The 22,643-nt window shown below is 44.2% G+C and overlaps 1 protein-coding gene across 1 annotated transcript in view; it reads right to left on the bottom strand.

The window, feature by feature from the left end:
* LOC138299208 (butyrophilin subfamily 1 member A1-like) overlaps window positions 1-22,352 on the bottom strand; it is a 53,506-nt gene extending 31,154 nt beyond the window's left edge. The window contains exons 1-3 of the mRNA XM_069237329.1: window positions 21,845-22,352; window positions 8,448-8,628; window positions 4,565-4,918 (exon numbers count right to left, since the gene is read on the bottom strand). Coding sequence (XP_069093430.1) covers window positions 4,565-4,918; window positions 8,448-8,559 — 466 coding nt within the window. The 5' untranslated portion in view covers window positions 8,560-8,628; window positions 21,845-22,352. The remainder of the gene's footprint in view (window positions 1-4,564; window positions 4,919-8,447; window positions 8,629-21,844) is intronic.
* Between the last annotated feature and the right edge of the window lie 291 nt (window positions 22,353-22,643).

Here is a 22,643-nt window from a genome sequence, read left to right as displayed (position 1 = left end):
TTCTTGAATTTATGGATGTTAACAGTGTGAAGAATTGGAACATAGGGGGCTTACATGGACATAAGTAGAGCAAAGAGAAGTCTTGTAATTTCCGTGGACAGGCTGGAATGGGCCTTTTGACTGAAACACCAGGCCTTAAAAAGACAACGCTTCTGTAAAGGTAACCAGTGAAGGGTAGAAAGATGAGCCAAGATTCTGGATTCTAGGATAATCCTAGGATAATGCAGACAGCCACATCCCAATTTATATGCAGTTTCTTAATGAGTAAGCCAGACAGTCCTAAGAAAAGAGAGCTCCAATAAACCAACCTGAAGCTGGTGAGAGCCTGAACCAGGTTTTTTCTGGAAGAGCTAGGCAACAACGAAGTGATGTTTCTGATGACTCCAAGCTAAGTAACGTTGTCGATAGGTGCTCAAAGGTAAATTTGTCATCGAAAATTAGGTTGCGATTTCGAGGCCTGAAAGAAGGTGTTGGAGGAGCTCCAGTGCTGTCAAGCCGCCAATTAGAGGACAAGATGGAGGACTTTCCAAAGACAAAGAAGTCTGTCATGTCAGAGTTGAGCCGAAAAGAGTAGGAATTCATCCAGCTGGCCTCTGAGCACAGGCAATCATTAAAACGGTCCTTTAGAAAATCTACATCTGTCCAGTCAGCGAATGTTCTAGGTGTCTTTCCAATAAGCATAGAATCTAAGGCCATAAGATGTAATTTGCTCATCAAGTGCTGCAGAAAGATTTAATAGGATGAGGACAGCCGAGTCTCCCACATATAGAATGATTCTCAAGTCTTGGTAGCAGACACTAATAGAGTCTAAGTGCCATGGTTGGTGCAAAAGCCAGCCAAATCGTGCTTGTAAAGGGTGTGTTTTGTGATATTTAGATAGTTATTTAACACAGCTTTCCACAATCTTTGCAGTCAGAGGCATCAGTGAAATAGGGCAGTAGTTTAACAAAACATCCTCAATGGGTAGTAGGTGCAGGTATCCTAACACGTGGCACAATGGACAAGGTGTCATTACAATAATATAATATGGACCCTATTAATGCCATGGTGGTGGACTGAAGGACACCAAAAGAGAAGAAAGGGAGAAGAGGCAGTGGAAATTTCAAAACAAACGTGCACAAGGAAACAACTGAGGAGACCTGGCATTGCAATTTGAAGGGAGCCATCAATCCTGGCAGCCAAGCTTCTCACAGATTGTGACGGTGCATTGCAATTGCAGAGGTCAGTCAGCCAGAGAGAAGCTGCCAAAGTAAGGACAGACCAGTAGTAAGCAAGATCTTGTTTTCTTTAGTTTTACAAGTGGTGGCCCACCCACAGACGGACGGTGGCAAGGCACTGCCGACTGGAAGAATTATCAGTGGGGCCACTCAGTCTGCACAGGACTTGAATGTTGTCTTCACAGCAATAGAAGTGATAAAGATTAAATTTAAGAGTCACAAAGCATATCTCAGGGGATTCCACAGGAGAGTTTGTAGCAAATGAAAACACAAATCCTCAGCCGGGCAGCTTTATTTTGAAGCATCTGGAGATGGTGAAGGCTGTAGGAAGGATGAGACAGAGACAGATGGTATAGCCAGACCCATGCCAATAATGGGTGACACACCAAGGTGTTTATTACTCTTGTTGAGATAAAGAAGGAAGATAGTTTGAGGTGCATGGAGAGACAACATGAGGATCCTGTAGCTCGTTGACACAGAGTGAGGGAGCTTAAGGTGCATGGGCAGAGCTTGAGGAGCACAGGGGCCATAAACACAGTGTAAAGTAGCTTGAGGCACATGTGGAGTGTGAGGAGCTTGAAACTCATGGACACAGTGTGAGGTAGTTTGAGGTGCATTGAGAGACAGTGTGAGGATCCTGTAGCTCATTAACACAGAGTGAGGGAGCTTGAGGTGGCAAGTTGGTTGAAACACATGTAAAGAGTGTGGGAAGCTTGCAGCACAGAGCGAGGGAGCTTGAGGTACATGGAGAGAGTGCGAGGAGCTTGGTGCTCATGGACTCTGTAGGAGGTAGTGTTAGACCTGACATGCCTTAGGGTGATCACCCCTAACTTTTTGCCTGCCTCCCTCCACTTTTTGGACCCTGTTTTGCTGGCTTTTAGACTCTGCGCACTTTACCACTGCTAACCAGTGCTAAAGTGCATATGCCCTCTCCCTTTTTAAACATGGAAACTTTGGATCATACCTGATTGGACTATTTAATTTACTTATAAGTCCCTAGTAATGTGCACTATATGTGCCTAGGGCCTGTAGATTAAATGCTACTAGTGGGCCTGCAGCACTGGTTGTGCCACCCACTTAAGTAGCCCCCTTAACCTTGTCTCAGGCTTGCCATTACAAGGACTGTGTGTGCAGTTTCACTGCCACTTCGACTTGGCATTTGAAAGTACTTGCCAAGCCTAGAACTCCCCTTTGTCTACATATAAGTCACCCCTAATGTGTGCTCTAGTAACCCCTAGAGCAGGGTGCTGTGTGGGTAAAAGGCAGGACATGTACCTGTGTAGTTATATGTCCTGGTAGTGTAAAACGCCTAAATTCGTTTTTACACTACTGTGAGGCCTGCTCCCTTCATAGGCATACTTTGTTGAAGTGGCAGCTGCTGATCTGAAAGGAGCAGGAAGGTCATATTTAGTATGGCCAGAATGGTAATACAAAATCCTGCTGACTGGTGAAGTCGGATTTAATAATACTATTCTAGAAATGCCACTTTTAGAAAGTGAGCATTTCTTTGCACTTAAATCTTTCTGTGCCTTACAATCCACGTCTGGCTGGGCTTGGTTGACAGCTCCTTGTGCATTCACTCAGACACACCCCAAACACAGGGTACTCAGCCTCACATGCATACATCTGCATTTTGAATGGGTCTTCCTGGGCTGGGAGGGTGGAGGGCCTGCTCTCACACAAAGGACTGCCATACCCCCTACTGGGACCCTGGCAGACAGGATTGAACTGAAAGGGGACCTGGTGCACTTCTTAGCCACTCTTTGAAGTCTCCCCCACTTCAAAGTCACATTTGGGTATAAAACAGGGCCTCTGCCCTACCTCATCAGACACTTGCTGGAGAAGAAACCTGAAGCAGAACCTGCATCCTGCCAAGAAGAACTGCCTGGCTGCTCAAAGGACCCACCTGTCTGCTTTCTACAAAGGACTGCTGCCTTGCTGTTGGCCTGCTGCCTTGCTGAACTCTTGTCTGGCTGTGAAAGTGCTCTCCAAGGGCTTGGATAGAGCTTGCCTCCTGTTCCCTGAAGTCTCAGGACCAAAATGACTTCTCTTTTTCACTTGGACGCTCCGTGCGCCGAAATTTTTGCCGCACAGCTTGTTCCACGGCGAGTAAAAGGCCGCACACCGACGCTGATCGACGCAACACCTTCGGGACGACCGGAACTTCGACACACGGCCTTGCAAGGACAACGGCACCCGACCTCCAGAGGAGAAATCTACGCTACGCCTGCCATGAGAGCGAAACTTCGACGCACAGCCCCGCAGAATGACGCGCAGCCGGAAAACAAGCAGGAGAATCCACGCACAGACCCAGGACATCTGGTAATCCCCGCGATCCACAGAAAGAGACTGTCCGCACGCCGGAAAACGACGCACGACTTCCCAGCGTGAAAAATAACGACGCAAGTCCGAGTGTGCTGGGGAGAAATCAACGCACACACCATTTTTCCACGTATCTCTTCTCTTCTTCTGCGGCCCTCTGAGGAGATTTTCCACTGCAATCCAGGTACTTTGTTCTTGAAAGAGTCTTTGTTTGCTTTTTAAAGACTTAAGACACTTTATATCACTTTTTAGTGATACCTCTACAAATTCACATTGCAACTTTTTTCGTTTTGACGTACAATTACCTGATAAATATTATATATTTTTCTAAGCACTGTGTGGTGTATTTGTGTGGTGCTATATGGTGGTATTGTATGATTTATTGCACAAATACTTTACACATTGCCTTCTAAGTTAAGCCTGACTGCTCGTGCCAAGCTACCAGAGGGTGGGCACAGGCTAATTTTGGATTGTGTGTGACTTACCCTGACTATAGTGAGGGTTCTTGCTTGGACAGAGGGTAACCTGACTGCCAACCAAAAAACCCATGTCTAACAGGTAGCTTGTAGCACATGGCCAAGAAGTGTGAAAGCTTTTACAATTGTAGAAGAGGTTTTTCTCAATCTGTCACCCTTCTGGGGGCCGAAGACAATACAATTCACTATGTGCGCATTCAGAGTTCAGAGTGTGGGGTCTCCATGTGATGGTTGGACCCTTCAGAGAAAAGAAGAGAGCCACATTAAGCCCTGCAAAAATCAAATGTAGGCAGCAACGAGTAACTTTATTATTTACTTTTAATTTTATTTATTTTACCACCAACCCTTACGCAGAATAAAAACTTGGGGCAACTCCTATTTTATGCCGGTGCTGACCCAACAGATCAGAGTGTACCAGTGTTTTGAGGTACCTTGTTGTTCTGCTTGACCCTCTTTGTGTGTTGGAGAATATTCTAAGCATTGTCAATGCACATAGGCACAAACACATTCTGACTTTATGTCACAGCTCAAATATCAAGGATGTCTCACCAGTAACACTGAGTTCCAGAATGCCTTCCTCATAACTTTTCAAAACAGGATCCTCAAAGAAGCACCTGTACTGCCCTTCATCAGGGATGCTGATATTCCGAATCCTGAGGCCTACGCTTCCATTGTGGATATTGTCTGTGATGAGCTCTGTCCTACCCTGGTACTCCGGAAGCTGATTGTCGTTCTCATCTTTGCCCTTGCGGTACAGGTGCACCGGGGAGTGATATTGGGAGCGGAACCAGCGGATCTCCATGTTTGCTGCACTGAGAGGAGGAGAGAGGTGGCAGAAGAACACAGCCTCTGCTCCCTCAGTGGTGTTGATGAGGTGCTCCGGAGTGATGACCAAGAACTTTGCTGTGAAAAGATATAAAGAAGCTACAAATATGAATACGCATTGTGAAGAAGTCTCAGAAACCTAGGACAACATAGAAGTCCAACGATTCCAGAGGCAGATATTTAATCACTGAACAAAATTAGATCTATAGATTCTGGAAGTTTACAGTACCACTTTCAAATACACAAAGCATATTTCCACTTTCAAATACACAAAGCATATTTTAAGTTAGAGAACTCATGTTGGAAAAGATCTGTGTGTAGCTTGTATTGAATGGTGCATTATTCCAAGTGCTTAATTTCAGCCAGTGGGGTTGCCGGTGAGGCTCACCAGCACTCATTTTGGAGGATTGAAACTCTTGTTATCTCAACAGTCTGCGATCCAGAACAATAGAGAGAAAAAAAACAAAAGGGGGAAAGAAGCAGGAGGAGAAAGATGGAGAACAGTGACAAAAAGAGAAAGCGGGGATGAAGAAGAACCTGCAAGAGGAAAGTAAGGGAGGGTCTGGTAGTGGATCAAAGAGGCATGAAGGGGAATAAAGATTATGTAGCTTTGTTATTCAGCAGCCCTACCTTCATTGAAAAAGCACTTATTGTCTTAAACACTACACACTAACTATTCCAGTCAGAGAATTTGTGTTACAAAGGCTGTGTACTTAGCTTCTTTGGAATGTGGCACAATTTGAATCAGTGAAAGCTATAGTGGATCTAGGATGCACTTGAAGAGTAATTTCCCATTAATCACAAGTACATAGCGGTAGGAGTACTTACTGTGATATATCTCTGGTTTTGGTGGATATACTCCTGCCTCTCTAAATGTTGCCTCTGTCCTCCCTTACAGTGTTACATCAGGGCATGTGTGCCTGCATGCAGAGTGTTAGTGACACTGAGCTTTTTTAGCAACTCCTAAGTAGTAAAATGGGCAGAGTTCTGTTCCCTCCATGGGCTGTTGCTTCACAAATGTACTCCAGTGGATACGCAACTGGGGTCTGACAGCCTTCATAACTGCTGACCCAACAGTGGAGGTGCATGGATATCTACCATCCGGGCTAAAGCCATGGAAGCCAGGTCCATGCTGCCCTGAGAAAGTACCAGGGCAAGTCACTAAGGACCTCACAAGGGTCTATCTGTCAAATCATGATCTTCCATCCCTTCTACAACTGTTAAGGAAATCAGCCACCAGGATTCCCCTAAGTCCCACTCTATTCAACACTCTGGGCTCAGCAAGTGTGAGTCAGCGAAAAGTAGCAGGAAGGCTTCCCTTTCCTGCCAGGTGAATGTATCAATTTGCAAAAGTACACAGAAATGCCTGCCTGACCCGGTAGACCTCCTGTGCAGAGTGCCGGGAACACACTAGCGACGGTACAGGAAACAGCTGGTCACCTGGTTATAGACAGGGACAGTAAAGGAACAGGAACCTCAGAATCAGTAATGCTGTTGGGAAAGGCGAAGGTAAAGATATGCACAGGGGACAGAGTGAGTCTCAGACAGAGCGACACAATTGTTTCGATCCACCAGAAAATGGATACAGAGGCAACGTGTTTGAGAACACCAGACATCGGGCAAGGAGACAGTTCCATTTCAACCACAGGGAGAGTAGGACCCGATTACTCATGTAATTTGTTTCCACTACAAATTATAGCAGGAACCACACACTCTAAAACAAGAAACAGACAAATTACAAACGCTGACTGAAAAGCAACGCTAAGGTCTTTTGAAAAGACACACGACCCATTGCCCCTCCACAACAACATTAGGTCCTCCCATCGCCGGAGGACTTTTTTTTTTACTAATGAAGGAATTGGATAATGTCTCCCTCTTGGAGGTCTGCAATTAGCAGATCACTGTGAGAAGCTCTTTAATGGGTTTGGGATACATAATTAGAGTTCTTATTTACTTTTGCTCACTTTATTGTTCAACTTTTCTTACATCTCTTCAAACCACCTCTCCAATCTGTTGTCCTCCTTCAGCTATTGACTCCAACTGCAAACTATCTTAAGTCCATTTACAGCAGATCCACTCTACATATTTGCTAAAATACTATTTATTGCACACTACACACCACACCCCCTTCTACCTCCACCTCTGAGAGTTCCCTAATACTGATCACTCTGCAAATACACGTGATTCCTAGATTAATCTGTCTCCCTCCCTTATCTTCTGCACATTCCTGCCACGCTTACACTGACCAATGACCTCCCTCCATCCAAACACCTACATCTGTACTAGCTTCACCTTCTCATACCCACCTAGCAACTGCAACCAGAAACATACACAGACTCTCAAGTGACATCCTGCCAGTCTCCAAACACCCACCTAACTGATTCAACCAACCCATCGATTTCTATACGTTCACCCAATTTGCAAATTCCCTCCAAAGATATCCCAACAATATGCACAAACCAAAACGGCAAAAATGTTGCCTAAGATATTAAACTCTTCAACTGCATGCAACAGGGGAAACTCCTCTAGAATCCCTTAATACCAGTGAGCTGAGAAACACAATTCCACAGCAAATTGTTATTGTAGAGTTTATGCACAGCTTATCTAACTCCCTTTGTATATTTTAGTGTTTGTTTTTTTTTCCTTTTTTCAAGGGGATCCAGGTACTAATCACAGGTTTGTGGATCAGCTCACCGGCGCAGTGCATACACATACCTTGTACCTGACCCTCACTGTTGTGACACCAAAGGTCCTTGAAATAAGCTTACTTTTACCATGTGCTTACTGCAACATTTTGCGGGCCAGATTTACTCCACTATTTAGCTATACAGGTGGACTTAAAAGAACTACTGTGAACACAACTGTAGTTTGTGCTGCTTAGGATGTCATGAGCTTTGTTCTGTAATCCTTCTACTTATATTTGCTGTCATGTGTTTGTTGGTTTAGTATGATGGCTTAACCAGTCTTTGAATTTGTATCATTTTTTAGGGTTGAGCCTGCGAGTGCATGAGCTAGCGCATACGTCGCGCTTGCGAGACTCTGTTGTGTTCAGTAAAGGGCTTGGAGTCCGCCTGTCCATCACCATTTGTTGGTTTACATGGCACTCTTCTTTACAGCCTCGTAATTCGTCAAGGTACGCCTGGCATAATTTCCGTTTCTCTGTGTGGAGGAGGGATCTAGCACTAATTGATTTAATTAGTGCCCCCTCGTTGCTCCCAATGTGACTGAGGTACTATTTGTTCTTTTTAACTTCTAGTGCCTCACAAACAGAAGGCTTGTGACTGGCAAATACGTGCCCAGCAGAACAAACACAATTTCAAAGATTTATTTTAATAAGATAACTTCTTTTTATCTTGCCAAATCGTCTTTTCTCAGTTTCCATGCATGTCTTCTTTTGTTTTTGCTTGTGGGTGCTGTTCTCAAAAGATGACAATTAACTTGTTCTAAATATGCAAATTGCAAATGCTTGCCTTTAGTCTGTAATGCACTTTGAGTTACAATGTATTTTTACACTGATATGACGCCTACGAATGACAAGTTAAGCATAGTTTTTTAGCTCTAAGACATTAACAGCAAAGGCACATGCACAGTGAGTGAAAGGTGTCACCTGGGGAGGATCCTGGAGCGCACACGATCACCCAGAAGATGCTGTAGTGACGTATGAGGCCACATAAGGACAGGATGTTGCTGTAGATGGATGAACGACAGGATCTCACCATCCTCAAGGTAACGACCACTGCTTGCTCCCAGCTTTTAGGATTTACGGTCACCGTTGTGAAAGCACCAATCTACATGGAAAGAGTTTATTTCATATCAATGGTGTTCAGGTGTGCCATTTACAAGAAACAAGCCATCATTTTCTATGTGATATACTAGTGTTGGTAGGTAATAAAAACATTTTCAATTACACATGAGAGGTAAATATATATTAAAAGAGTGACTTAGCTTGTAGGAACTTAAGGGAAAACAATATATTCATATACCATTCGTACAGATAGAAAGGTCTGTGCCTGTTATGTATGCCTCACCCAAATCATCAATACAGATTTAAACTGCTAGGCAGAGGAGTGGAAGCCATAAATAACAAGGCATCTCCTTGCTGTCCCACATATAAAAACGCATTGGCAAAGCCAATAGGTCGGTCTAAAGCTTGAAGTCTTTATCAAAACTGCAGTGTTTCAAGACTTTACTAGCTTCCCCTCTGGAGTCAGATGCAACTTCTTGAAATGTTCATAAAGCTGAGGGGGTGGGACTTCAACATAAATATTTACATATACACTTTTAACACGCTAATGATTTCTGCCCATTTTCCTTACGAAAAAGAGGGTTTATGCGGATGAGTCAATATTTCAACTTTCAATAAACAATTATGATGGCAAGACAAACTAGCACACAGCTGTTCTAAGTGACTGGTAAGTTCGAGTGCCGTACACTCAAATTAAACTGTTTGCAGTCACTAATAATAAAGTCGTCCTGTGACTGAATAGGCCTGATACATGATGTGAAGAAACAAACATTTACTTGCCACCTAAAACGTGACATTTTAGAAACCTCTCTTTGTGTACACTAACGAGGCACGTGTTTAGATACATTTGAAGGCCACTTGCTTTTGATTTCATTGTTTCTCGTGATCCTGTTCAGATACCAGTCTGACAGAGGACAGAACAGTATGATTATTTGACCCTATTACATACGTTTCTAATATGGGCGGTAAGTATTGGCTTAGCCCTGTCTCTGGGAGCACATCTCCTGGGCACATGCTGGGGAAGACATCTTTACACATTCAGCCAAATTCACAGTACTGTTTTTCCAATGGGCAAAATTTTCTTTGAGGTTTGGCATTCTCTTTCTCTTAAAAACAAGCATTTGCAATGCAATGGGTCTCGCATTTGCTTGAGCTAGAGCTATTGGCGTTGTAAATCCATAACTTTTCTTACCACATAAATTGGTCAACCCCGCCTCATAATTTGGTCTTCTCCAGCAACATAATTCCAGTGGCCCTGAATATAACTAAAGCACTTCCATTTACCGTCTTCCTCTATCGCAAAGTGCCAGATATGGACATGTTGCAGCTAAGAGAAAAGGAGTCTAGTCACCTAGCCACACTGCTCGTGGGTATTTCATAGCAGTAAGAAGCATGATGGTGCTAATCTCACCTGGTTTCTAACCTTTTGCCATAAAGCTGGTTGTATAACCACCATGGATTAACACCATGGATTAACAAGGGGCAGTATAACAACAGAAAACAAGCAACAACACCGACAACGTGTGGGGCAGGCAACAACATGGACAGAGGGTGGGCACAAGCAGCAATACAGACAGCCAGAGGAGAGCAGGCAAGCAACAACAGGGAGGAGGACAAAAGCCAACAGGTACGAAAGAGCGAAATGGAGGCCAGGGAGAGAAGCACATCAAGGGAAGGACCTGGAAACACGTCATCCTATAGAGTGCTTCAACAAAAAACACATACCACAAAGTGTCAAGGATTTTTTTCTGAAAAATAAAGCTTTGTGTATTAATAGGAAGAGAAAATTATGTGTACCTAAAGGGGCCCAAATCAAAAAGTGCAATGCAAAGGACAGGAGCGTGAAGGCAGTTGCTGTCATTGCACGAATTGGACTGAATGTGTAAGTAAAATAGACATCTTTCAAGCATTCACAGTGAAACTGAAGAAAAAGGGCAAACGTCGTCCCTTATCAGTAATTTAGTATGCAAACTGTAGTACCATCCTCTGCATTGTTGTGTGTTGATACGGGTGGAGCTGTCCACCTTGGAGCTGTGGAACCATGTTCAAGCCCCTGCGCCGGAGTAAAATCCTATGATTCTGAGCGAGTCACTTCATCTGCCCGAGCCTAAAACATCAGTTTGACTCCTTGTACAACATTTACACGTGAGCATGTACGCCTTGTACATAGATGAGACTAATGGTACAAAAATCAAGAGTAAAAAACACGAACATGAAGGCAATTGGCATTGTATGCACACATTTAAGTGCAGGCGGTGATACATGCTTATATTTCCCCGAGCAATACCAACGGTTCATACAAGCACTTAATGTATGTTGAAAAAATAAATGAAGTAATTCGTCACTGTGACGTAAAAGAGCAACATCCTTAATGAACCATAATCCAGAGTACGGTGCATTTTCGAGCTGGAGAACGTGTGCTATCTCAGTTCAGAGAATGCAAGACACCCCCAAGTTATCTTAATGGCAAAACTGTTATGTTGTAGCTGTTTAGTCAATATTCTGTCTAATGTTTTGGTCTTCGATCGGTGTGTATAGGTTTGGCCATACAACGATGAGATCATCTCCGCTTTACAAGTTAAACCTCTGGTGCCACCCAGCGGTCAGAGCTGCGAACGTGGCATTCTCAAGTGTTTTTCCTCTTGACAAAATATCAGTATTACTGTAATAGCTGTGGGGCAGAGCCATGATGGCTTTGGGAAATAAGATAATAGACAATCTCATACAAGGCAATGAGACGTTTCTGTGACAAGCGCGAGAAAACCGTCTGCCTTCCCACTTACAGCTGTAATCAACACAAAATAACCACATTCCCCGGAATTAAAAAGAACCAATAACAGTAGGTCAAGCACGTAATAGGTATTTCTTCGTGATTAAGCTCTGCTTTACTTTATCTTTTTCTATGCTTTGATCCTGCCAGCGTGTGCAGATGCAATTATCTAGTCGCAGAAGACAAACAATGTTTGGGAGACAACAGTCTACTTAAACATGCCCAATAAGCGGCCAAAATGCCTACCCCCAACCCTCTTGTAAAGCAACCTTTCAGATGAAGTTAAAAACGGTTAAAGCCTCCCCCCCAACAAAAAATAAAAACACTTAAACATAACAGTGTGGGCTTTTTTTTAAGCAGCAAGAATCAGTAGAAAATATGGCAAGTGTGCTTTCCACCACTTACCATGCTCGCACGGCTTTCTCAACCAGAAAATGAAAAGTAAAACATTTGATTCAATTCAAAGTGCCATTGCCGCCATGAGCAAGAAAGAGAGGCACAATGCAACGGGTCTCGCGTTTGCTCATGTTAGAGTTGATCGCGTTGTAAACTCCTAACCCGACTTTTCACCTATCGGGCAAAAGTGCATTTATGTACCGAAAAAGTGAAATCAACTATGTAAAGCGCTCGACTTCTGCCAAGCGAGATCACACTCGTAAATTAGAGAAAAAGAAGTCCACGAGCCCGATGGAAAACAGCGAGCCTCGCATGTTTTCTGTACTTGGTCACTGCGCTCGAGGAGGGCTAGCCACCAAAAGGCATGACATATGCGTGCCTTCGACTAATGAAAGCAAGCAGATTTTATTAGGGAAACCCACGAACCAATAAAAAACACTGACGTGAAGTTGACAGGGCTCTGAGCCCTTTTCTAAATGCAAAAGAGTCTCGCTGCGATACCAATGTGCGAGCGCATGCAACACAGGCTCGACCCTAACAAGGCTATTCTTTGGGCTATTAAACTCTGACTCTCTCTTGTGGCCATTTGTGGTGTTGCAGCAAACGATGAATTTAGCTGATTACCTGACTCGATGTCACCACTGAGCATTTGTGTAGTGCTATACTATCTAGATCCCTGCAACCAGCCATCTTGCCCTTGTTATGAACACACCCAAATAAAGACTGTGACGGTCTTACCAATTGTTGATGCAACTGCATGAACACGGGCAGGACTATCCAGTGTTGGCCCACGAGGGTAAGAGCCATGAAAGACATTCAGGATACCCATGTGAGATAAATTTACATCATATTTACTGAAATAGGAGTTATCAAAATAATAAGTCGTCATACTGAAATATGTGGCATGGTTGGTTGATTTAAAACTTATAAAGCAAGTGATTACCTAAGCAGGGTGTCATAGAGCTAGAGAACGAAATGTCTGAGTCAGAATCTACAGCGGTACCAGACAGGATTTTAATTTTAACAATGTGCAAAATTTGAAGAGGTTTCTTTCAGCACAAATGGCTGCACGAAGATCGTTCCAGGCTTGCATAGTGACCGCAGAAATGGCACGACCATTATTGCATAGTTTCTTAAATTTAGGAATGGTGTGCTGGATCAAAGTAAACACAAAGGAATCCATTTAGTAAAGATGTAGGGCCTGATTCACAAAGGCAGACTTACACTTTTGTGTAAGTTTACTATTTTTTGGTATTAACAAACTACAAGTTTAATTTTACTAAAAGTAACATTATGACTACGGAGACTCTGCAGTAAGCACGTCACTAGACAGGACAGGCCTATCTTTTTATGAAAGGATTGTGGGAGTGGGTAATTCTGCAAGAGTAAGGGAAGTGTGGTGCGATTTATATTTGCATCTGAAGAGAACCGATGAGCCTGCATAGTCGATGACCAAGCCCGCCAACATATCAGAAACCCAGCGTGACCAAATGTGAAATCACAGCAGCTCTATGGAATAAATCAGTCAACGCCTTACCAAGAAGCTCTCCATCCAGTGCAGGTATTCAGGGGGTTACCTATCGATAGTACAACACATGCATTGTCACCAGACCCCAAGGATCAGAGGGGCTCATTGCACCTCGACTGTAGCTACTTCACCTCCCCTCAGTGGATGTGGGGGCAGTTTCCTTGTTAGCAGTAGCACCCATGGTGGCCTGCGCCACTGAGGGAGGGTGACTGGATTTTGAAAAACAAAAACTGGGACATTTTGCAAAAATGGACGAAAGACTACAATTTTACATCAACTGAGGAGCACAGAATGACTTAAATGACAGCACTCATCAATATAGAAAAACACACAATGAAGCACCAAGGGGTTACAGTAAATGCTACTTTTGAACCCAGTATCCCTTGTTAATTTAATTGGTTTCTGATAAGGGCTGCTAATAGTCTTGCTTTGGAAGACATGAAAACGTGCCTCCCTAATTATCGATATGTGCTAAATTTGCCAATATGTGCAGGGGCAGCTGGTAAAAAACTGGGACTGTCTTGGAAAAAATTGGGGTTCCTGGTTGCCCTACACTGAGGTCCACGCATGGCAAACTGGATCCATTGTCGCTGTCTATTGAGCCTCCTTACCAGAGTGGCACTGAGAATCTATAAGGTTCTGCAGCATCCACCTAGCCAAGCTCCTATCATTCATCTGCAGGCGAAAACAAGCAGAAAACATAATAGGAGTCAAAACACCTATTTTCAAAGCATCTTTCTCTAGGGCTTGCATTGTCACCTGTCTCGTGATGGATTCAGGCTATAGCAAAAGAACAGCGAGCCTCATTAAAGTTCCTCATACGAGCAAACCACTGTTTGCATGGGTGTCAGAACTATGAGTTTGTTGGATTTTAATGATAGTTGGATTTTTCGCCCAATAAATTTCAGCAAGGTCAAACCTATGGTAAAGACCAAAATCTGCATGTCAGTCCCCATTTCCACAGGGGTCTACTAATGCACTATATTGTTACTGCATCTGATGACTTACATCCCATGGGTATCGTTATTTAGTAGGTATGTGAAATGATGCACTAGTTACATAGAACTCACCATCGTGTCTCCCAGACATCCACTTTGTCTGCCCTAGCCTGTTATGCTTTCAGGCTTCTTGTGGGTTTTTACCATTAATGGCCACAGACGTCTTTCTCCTCTGGACAAGTGGGCCATGTACTCTTCTCCACCCTTTGCGTTTCCGTCACTGAGGTGGAGCGTCAGTGAAAAAGTTGCTAGTCAGTACTCAGAAGCCCTCTGTGGCTTTAGGGTTGCCTCTTTAGACTAGTTTGACCTTCTTGCTGGCTTATACCGATTCTAGACCGCAGATTGGTGGAGCTTCCAGAAGAACTCTTCAGTTGACTCACTATCCCTTTTAGGAATAAGGAGAGAGATCAACTATCCACTGGGCAGCAAGGCCTTGTTCTCGGGCCCTGCCAGGGAATCCCCTGTCAGCCTGGTGGATGACTCTAGTTCCACATAACAGGAGTCAAACAGAGGCCCAGCACTCCTGGATGCTCCACCACACTCTTCCCTGTCAAGGGGATGAAGCATGAGTAGGGAGAGTGGGTGTTGGACCTGGCTTTTTGACAGGGACATCCCCAAACTTTTTGCCTCCTTCCTCCTATTTTTTCTGACCTGTTGTTGTTGGCTTTTGACCTCTGGGCATTTTACCACTGCTAACCAGTGCTAAAGTGCATATGCTCTCTGTGTAAATTGTACTACTGATTGGTTTATCCATGATTGACTATTTAATTTACTTGTAAGTCCCTGGTAGAGTGCACTACATGTGCCTAGGGCAGGTAGATTAAATGCTACTAGTGGGCCTGCAGCACTGGTTGTGCCACCCACCTCAGTAGCCCCTTAACCTTGTCTCAGGCCTGCCACTGCAAGGCCTGTGTGTGCAGTTTCACTGCCACTTCGACTTGGCATTTAAAGGTACTTGCCAAGCCTAGAACTCCCCTTTTTCTATACATAAGTCACCCCTAATGTGTGCCCTAGGTAACCCCTAGAGCAGGGTGCTGTGTGGGTAAAAGGCAGGACATGTACTTGTGTGGTTATATGTCCTGGTAGTGTAAAACTCCTAAATTCGTTTTTACACTACTGTGAGGCCTGCTCCCTTCATAGGCTAACATTGGGGCTGCTCTCATACATTGTTGAAGTGGCAGCTGCTGATCTGAAAGGAGCAGGAAGGTCATATTTAGTATGGCCAGAATGGTAATATAAAATCCTGCTGACTGGTGAAGTCGGATTTAATATTACTATTCTAGAAATGCCACTATTAGAAAGTGAGCATTTCTTTGCACTAAAATCTTGTTGTGCCCTTCAATCCACGTCTGGCTAGGTTTAGTTGACAGCTCCTTGTGCATTCACTCAGACACACCCCAAACACAGGGTACTCAGCCTCACTTGCATACATCTGCATTTTGAATTGGTCTTCCTGGGCTGGGAGGGTGGAGGGCCTGCCCTCACACAGAGGACTGCCACACCCCCTACTGGGACTCTGGCAGACAGGATTGAACTGAAAGGGGGCTTGGTGCATTTCTTAGACACTCTTTGAAGTCACCCCCACTTCAAAGGCACAACTTAGTATAAAACAGGGCCTCTGCCCTACCTCATCAGACACTTGCTGGAGAAGAAACCTGAACCAGAAACTACATCCTGCCAATAAGAACTGCCTGGCTGCTCAAAGGACTCACCTGTCTGCTTTCTACAAAGGACTGCTGCCTTGCTGTTGGCCTGCTGCCTTGCTGACCTCCTGTCTGGCTGTAAAACTGCTCTCCAAGGGCTTGGATAGAGCTTGCCTCCTGTTCCCTGAAGTCTCAGGACCAAAAAGACTTCTCTCTTCCTCTTGGACGCTCCGTGCGCCGAAATTTTCGACGCACAGCTTTTTCCGCGGCAAGAAAAACGCCGCACACCGACGCTGATCGACGCGACGCCCTCGGCACGACCGAAACTTTGACGCACGGCCTCGCAAGGACAACGCCGCCCGACTTCCCGGGAGAAATCGACGCGACGCCTGCCGTGAGATCGAAACTTTGACGCACGGGCTCGCAAGGACAACGCCGCCCGACTTCCCAGGAGAAGTCGACGCGACGCCTGCCGTGAGATCAAAACTTTGACGCACGGCCTCGCAAGGACAACGCCGCCCGACTCCCCAGGAGAAATCGACGCGACGCCTGCCGTGAGATCGAAACTTCGACGCGCAGCCCCGCAGAACGACGCGCAGCCGGAAAACAAGCAGGAAAATCCACGCACAGACCCTGGACATCTGATACTCCCCGCGAACCACAGAAAGAGACTGTCCGCGCGCCGGAAAACGATGCACGACTCCCCGCGTGGAAAATAACGACACAAGTCTGTGTGTGCTGAGGAGAAATCGACGCCCACACCAGTTTTCCACATATCTCTTCTCCTGTGGCCCTCTGAGGAGATTTTCCACCAGAAACCAGGTACTTTGCGTTTGAAAGAGACTTTGTTTACTTTCTAAAGACTTAAGACACTTTCTATCACTTTTCAGTGATATCTTTACAAATTCATATTGCAACTTTGATCGTTTTGACCTGAAGATTCCCAGATAAATATTATATATTTTTCTAAACACTGTGTGGTGTATTTTTGTGGTGTTATGCTATGGTGTTGTATGATTTATTGCACAAATGCTTTACACATCGCCTTCTAAGTTAAGCCTGACTGCTCGTGCCAAGCTACCGGAGGGTGAGCACAGGCTAATTTTGGATTGTGTGTGACTTACCCTGACTAGAGTGAGGGTTCTTGTTTGGACAGAGGGCAACCTGACTGCCAACCAAAAACCCCATTTCTAACAGTGGGCAAATGTTAGCTGCTGGTTTTAGTTAGCTACCCCCACCTTCACTACCTGAAATCACTCATCACCCCCCAGGGCTTAATTTGTAAAAGAATAAGTGCTGGAGCCCAAAGATTTGTTCAGAAGCCAGTGCCAGCACCATCGAAGGTCAGAGTGCTGAATACAAAGGCTGCGTAGACTTGATTTCATATCATCCCTTGTCTTCTACCACCACACTCTCCCTGCCCATCTATCTCACTCTTGTGGGTTCTTTTTCACACCAATTTCTCTCTATATCAATGTATTTCTGTCTTTCTCTTCTTTATTTCTGTTCCCCTCTTATATTTTCTCTCTCACTGGAACTTCCTATGAAGTTAAATGTCAACCTAACTACAAGTGTGTGAATGCATCTATATTTATGTCTGGGTAAGACAAAGTGAGTACACCTTGGGATGGAGGATTTCATAGTTTACATAGGAGCTGTGGCTCACACAGACTGCCTTACACCAAGCAGCATTATGCCCAGCCTAAAAACAGTTATTAGGGACACTCTTGGGTAGTAAGATAGAAGAGCAATTTTATGTCATGGCGTAGAGAACTGTGTTTTTCATGCAAATCACAGGTTTAAGTTAAGGGTGGGAGAAACAGCATATTTTTTTGATTAAATTATATGAAATGTTGGTAAATTACGAGAAAGTGTGCATATCCACTGTTTTTGTGACCACTGTGGCATTTTGCAAACCAACTTATGTACTAATAGGTTGGTTCGCAAAAAAATGAAAGGTAGTGGCCTGTAATTTAACCTAGCTTATTACATATTAATGAAGTAGATTGCAAATTGTGACCCACTACGATTCGCTGCCATCACAAGGATGATAGCCTGCTGGGGTCAGAAGACTACCAAGTCTGTGATTGCTTTTTAATTAAGCATTTTTTTATGTTTATTTAAAAAGTTTATTTTCTAATTAAGTTGACTTTTTTTGTTTGTTTACGAGAGGGCAGTGGTCTCATGGACCACTGCCTTCTTTTAAACAAACCTTTTTTTTTACATTCTCAAAGGGGACGGGGTCCAAAGGTTTTCCTCTTCCCTTTTGCAAACGGGTTACCACGTTCTTTGAGGTGCAATTAAAATATCAATATTTTGTGGTTGGATTTCAGTCTCAAAACACTGATACATAGCATATCAATTTGGACGGGACACCTACAACACACTTCTTCAAGATACCTAATTGGTATTCATTTCTAAAAACATTTAGAGATTCAGAAACCCTGTGTTTAGTACATAGGAATAGGGGTTTTAGCATTCTCAGGTTTACACATTCGTAGGGCTTGTGAATACTAAAACCATTTGTACTCTGGCCCTTTGTGTTCAAACCAGCCACTTGTCACAAAAAAGTATCTTAAGTTTTGTGCTTAGTGTAATTTCCAACATTTTGTATTTGTTGCTAATGATGCAAATTACACAAATGTGACAGACAATTGTCTGGGACTAGACTGAACTGCAGTAAGACAACTCATCATGCTAATTTGCATGCTGCAGAATTCTCTGTGTAATCTTCTGAGTCATCTTAGCCTGTCTCCACCGGACCACTGCCTGCTCTGAAAAAATTAAAAGAAAACTTTTCATTTTTGATTTTGAAATGCATCTCGTTTTCCTTTTCACTGCTCACAAAACAAAGACAACATTATTTCAACCGCATATCCTACACTTTGTAGCATGCTACTCATTTCAGCAAGCGCTTCAGCGACCCACATATGAGGATACTAAGCAATATATAAATGTTGCAGAACAAAACAATACAATATAAAAGTGCAGTTTGTGAATACTAAAAAGCAGTGCTCTAAATGGAAATATAGAAGTACAGGTACTCACTCTTAGTAGTACCTGTTTGCTCCGAAGAACTGCTGGTAACCTCCCATTAAAAGTATTGCAACAATGCTGAGAATTGCAGGTACTCTCCCTTTCAAATTATAGAAGCACCTGTGTTAGACCTGACAACCTTAGGGTGGTCATCCCCGAACTTGTTGCCTGCCTTCCTCCATTTTTCTGACCCTGTTTTTGCTGGTTTTTGGACTCTGCGCATGTTACTACTGCTGGCAAGTGCTAAAGTGCATGTGCTCTCTCCCCTAAACATTGTAACATTGGTTTCTACCCAATTAGCATGATTAATTTACTTGTAGGAGCCTTGTAAAGTGCACTAGAGGTGCCCTAGGGCCTGTAAATTAAATGCTACTAGTGGGCATGCAGCACTGATTGAGCCACCCACATAAGTAGCCCCTTAACCATGTCTCAGGCCTGCCATTGCAAGGCCTGTGTGTACGGTTTCACTGCCACTTTGACTAAGCATTTAAAACTACTTGCCAAGCTTTAAACTCCCCTTTTTCTACATATAAATCACCCCAAGGCGGCCCTAGGTAACCCATAGGGCCGGGTGCTATGTAAGTAAAAGTCAGGACATGTACTTATGTGTTTTACATGTCCTGGTAGGGGAATACTCACAAATTCATTTTCCACTACGGTGAGGCCAGCTGTTCTCATAGGCCAGCATTAGAACTACCCTTATATTCTTTTAAGTGGTAGATTCTGATCTGAAAGGAGTAGCCCTGTCATGTTTAGTATGGTCAGAATGGTAATAGAAAATCCTGCCTACTGATGAAGCTGGACTCAATATTGCTATTTTAGAAATGCCACTTTTAGAAAGTGGGCATTTCTCTGCACCTTCTGCCATCTGTGCCTTACAGCCTGTCTCCAAGGCTGGTCTGCCTGGTCTATGCTGGCTGACAGCATTCCACCCAGACAGCCATAAACACAGGACACTCAGTCACATCTGCATCCATCTGCATACTGAATGGGTCTCTCTGGGCAGAAAGGGTGGATGGGCTCTCCCTTACACTTCAAAGACCAATGGCCTGCCCTCACACAAAGGACTAATAGCCCCACACAGGGCTCCTGGCAGACAGGACCAGGCTCAAAGGGGAACGTGTGCACTTCAAAACCACTCTTTTAAGTTTCCCCACTCCAAAGGCACTTTTGGGTATATATAAATGGTCTCTCACCCCACCAAATAAGACATTTCTGGATTTACACCTGACCTCTGTCAGACGGACAGCCTGTCTGCCCAAAAGACTCCTCTGGACTGCTTTGCTGATAAGGACGGCTACCCTGCTTGTTGCCCTGCTGCTTGCTGTCTTCTGACTCTGCTGGAAGGACTAGCGCCTTGAGACCCGCACGGGTGAGTAGCGCACTTTATAAATGTTAATGATTTGATTTGATTTGATTTGTCTTCCCCACAAGTGCTCTCCAAGGGCTTGGATTCAGCTTACCTCCTATGCTGAAGTCTCAGGGTCACAAATACTTCACCCCAGAGAAGAAAATCCTGATGTGTCAGAAAATCAATGCACCGCACGCAGAAACCAATGAAGCGCCTGCCTCGTGGCTGAAAATTCACCACCCCACCTACCAGATCGACACAACACCTGCTCCTTTTTACCAGCGCCTCAAGGATTTTCAACGCATCATCTCTGGGAGTCAAAATTTCCCCGCATTACAGTGAGGAACCAAGGCTGCGCTCCTGGAAATTAACGCATCACCTTGCAGCATGGAAAGAAACGGCACATCGTCTGGGCTGCGCCGGAAAATCTGAGGCAGCACCTTATTTTTCAAGGGTATTTCCTCATCTGCAGCCTTCCCTGCGTTGTTATTTTTTACTCATCCCAGATACTGTGTGTTACAAGGATACATCCACTGATTCTTAAGGATTCTTAAGGATTGAGACTCTTTTAAACCTTTAAAAGTGATATCTCGACTTGTGCACATTGCATTTTTGTTGTTTTGATCTTATTTTATCCAGATAAATATTATCTATTTTCTTAACTGGCGTGGAGTACCTTTTGTGTGTTTTCACTGTGTTACTGCATGAGCTATTCCACAAATACTTTACACATTGACTTCTAATTTAAGCCTGCCTGCTTTGTGTCAAGCTACCAGAGGGTGAGCACAGGATAATTTGGATTGTGTTGTGATTTACCCTGACAAGGATTGTGGTCGCTACTTGGACAAGGGTGTATACCGCTGCCAGCTACACACCCAATTCCTAACAACGGGTATTCAGTATCAGGCAGTACCTGCCCATTTAAAGCACTGCCAAAAAGTAGAAATCTTACTCAAAGGTGTAAGCTATTACAAAAGTGCAGTTTGTGAATCAGGTTCTTTGTGTGTAATCTGTGGCTATACACAGGGTTGCTTCCTGAGCAGTATTTTACCTGCATTGCCGGTATTTTTATAGTAAGGTTAGTAAAAAACACAGGGAAAGCTCTGCTAATCAAGAATGACTTCCCCTTTGAAAGAAAACGTACAGACTAGACTTGTAAAGTATCTAAGAAGTAGCTAAACTATTCCAAAATGCTCCTTAGAGAAAACTGAGACAAGCTTCCGAAGTTAAAATGAATAAACAAATTCTACATGCACTCTTAGAAGTACCCGTTCCCGACCTTTCCAGAATCTCAAAACATGGACAAATGGCAGATATGTTTTTTTCTGAAAAATGCGGGTACCATAATAGCCACTTTTGGCTCAAGCTCCCGAGGTGCAAACATTAGAGACCTAAGCTGCGAGGTTTGTTTTAATCCATCTTGGTAAATCGACAATTCAGTTTAAAACGAGATCTGAGTAAAACTCGCTACATCTTTATTTGTAACCGTTTTACCTTTAAACCTGTTACCATTAACGTTCAGAGTGGTTAATTATACCTTTTTTAAGTACAGAGCAGGCTGTAAATTGCTCAGCGGATTAGTTCATCTGCTGCGAAGACCTGTGCGTACCGCCTTGGCCACATTTTCGAATCCTGTTATTCCTTCTCAGGCATTCATCCTTCCGTAGTCGATAAAGCAAGCAGCGTGCCTCTTGGGTGACAGCAGTCCTCCTGTTGCCAGCGCTGCAAAGCGCGTCGACTGTCTCCGGGACTGGAACTGTGCGCTGCGCTCGGACATTCTCTACAAATCATACACGTGCCCCCAACATTTAGACTTCTCCCCGGAGCTACCTAGTGTTCTGAGTTGCCTCAGGGTGGTTGTCAACCGGACCCGGAAAGGGGAAGGCAGGCCTTGTGTAATGTGTAATATCCCCTTCGTACCGGCTCAGTGTTGCCGTTATTTCCCGTTCCTGCCTTGTAACACAGCAACACAGCAGCTTCCCTTGCACCGTGTGATCCTCGGTCCCGAGACGTCGGAGGGAGCATCTGTGGTCTGCGCCACGCCTCTCATAAGATTTCAGTTTGCAGTATTGCTCTGGATGTCTTAGTTTCGATTGCTCCCGTTCCCTGGGCGCGGCGACCTCAGATGCGCCGATGTTTATTTAACTTTCTGGGGGATTGACAAAGAGTCCCTGCTGCCCGAGCCCTGGCATCTCTCACGGTGGGTATACATGACGTCCAGTTTATGATTGTTTCTGTGACTGGAGGTTTGGGATGGAGATGAAGCGCAGAGTCGTGTCCACAGTAAGTCACTCTGTGAACGTTGTGCTGTTTCCCTAGAACCTATCTCCAGCTGC

This window comes from Pleurodeles waltl, chromosome 6 (genome assembly GCF_031143425.1).
Source record: "Pleurodeles waltl isolate 20211129_DDA chromosome 6, aPleWal1.hap1.20221129, whole genome shotgun sequence".
Classification (NCBI taxonomy): Eukaryota; Metazoa; Chordata; class Amphibia; order Caudata; family Salamandridae; genus Pleurodeles; species Pleurodeles waltl.
The sequence above is the reverse complement of the archived record's forward strand: the minus strand, read 5'-3'. Positions and strand labels throughout refer to the sequence as shown.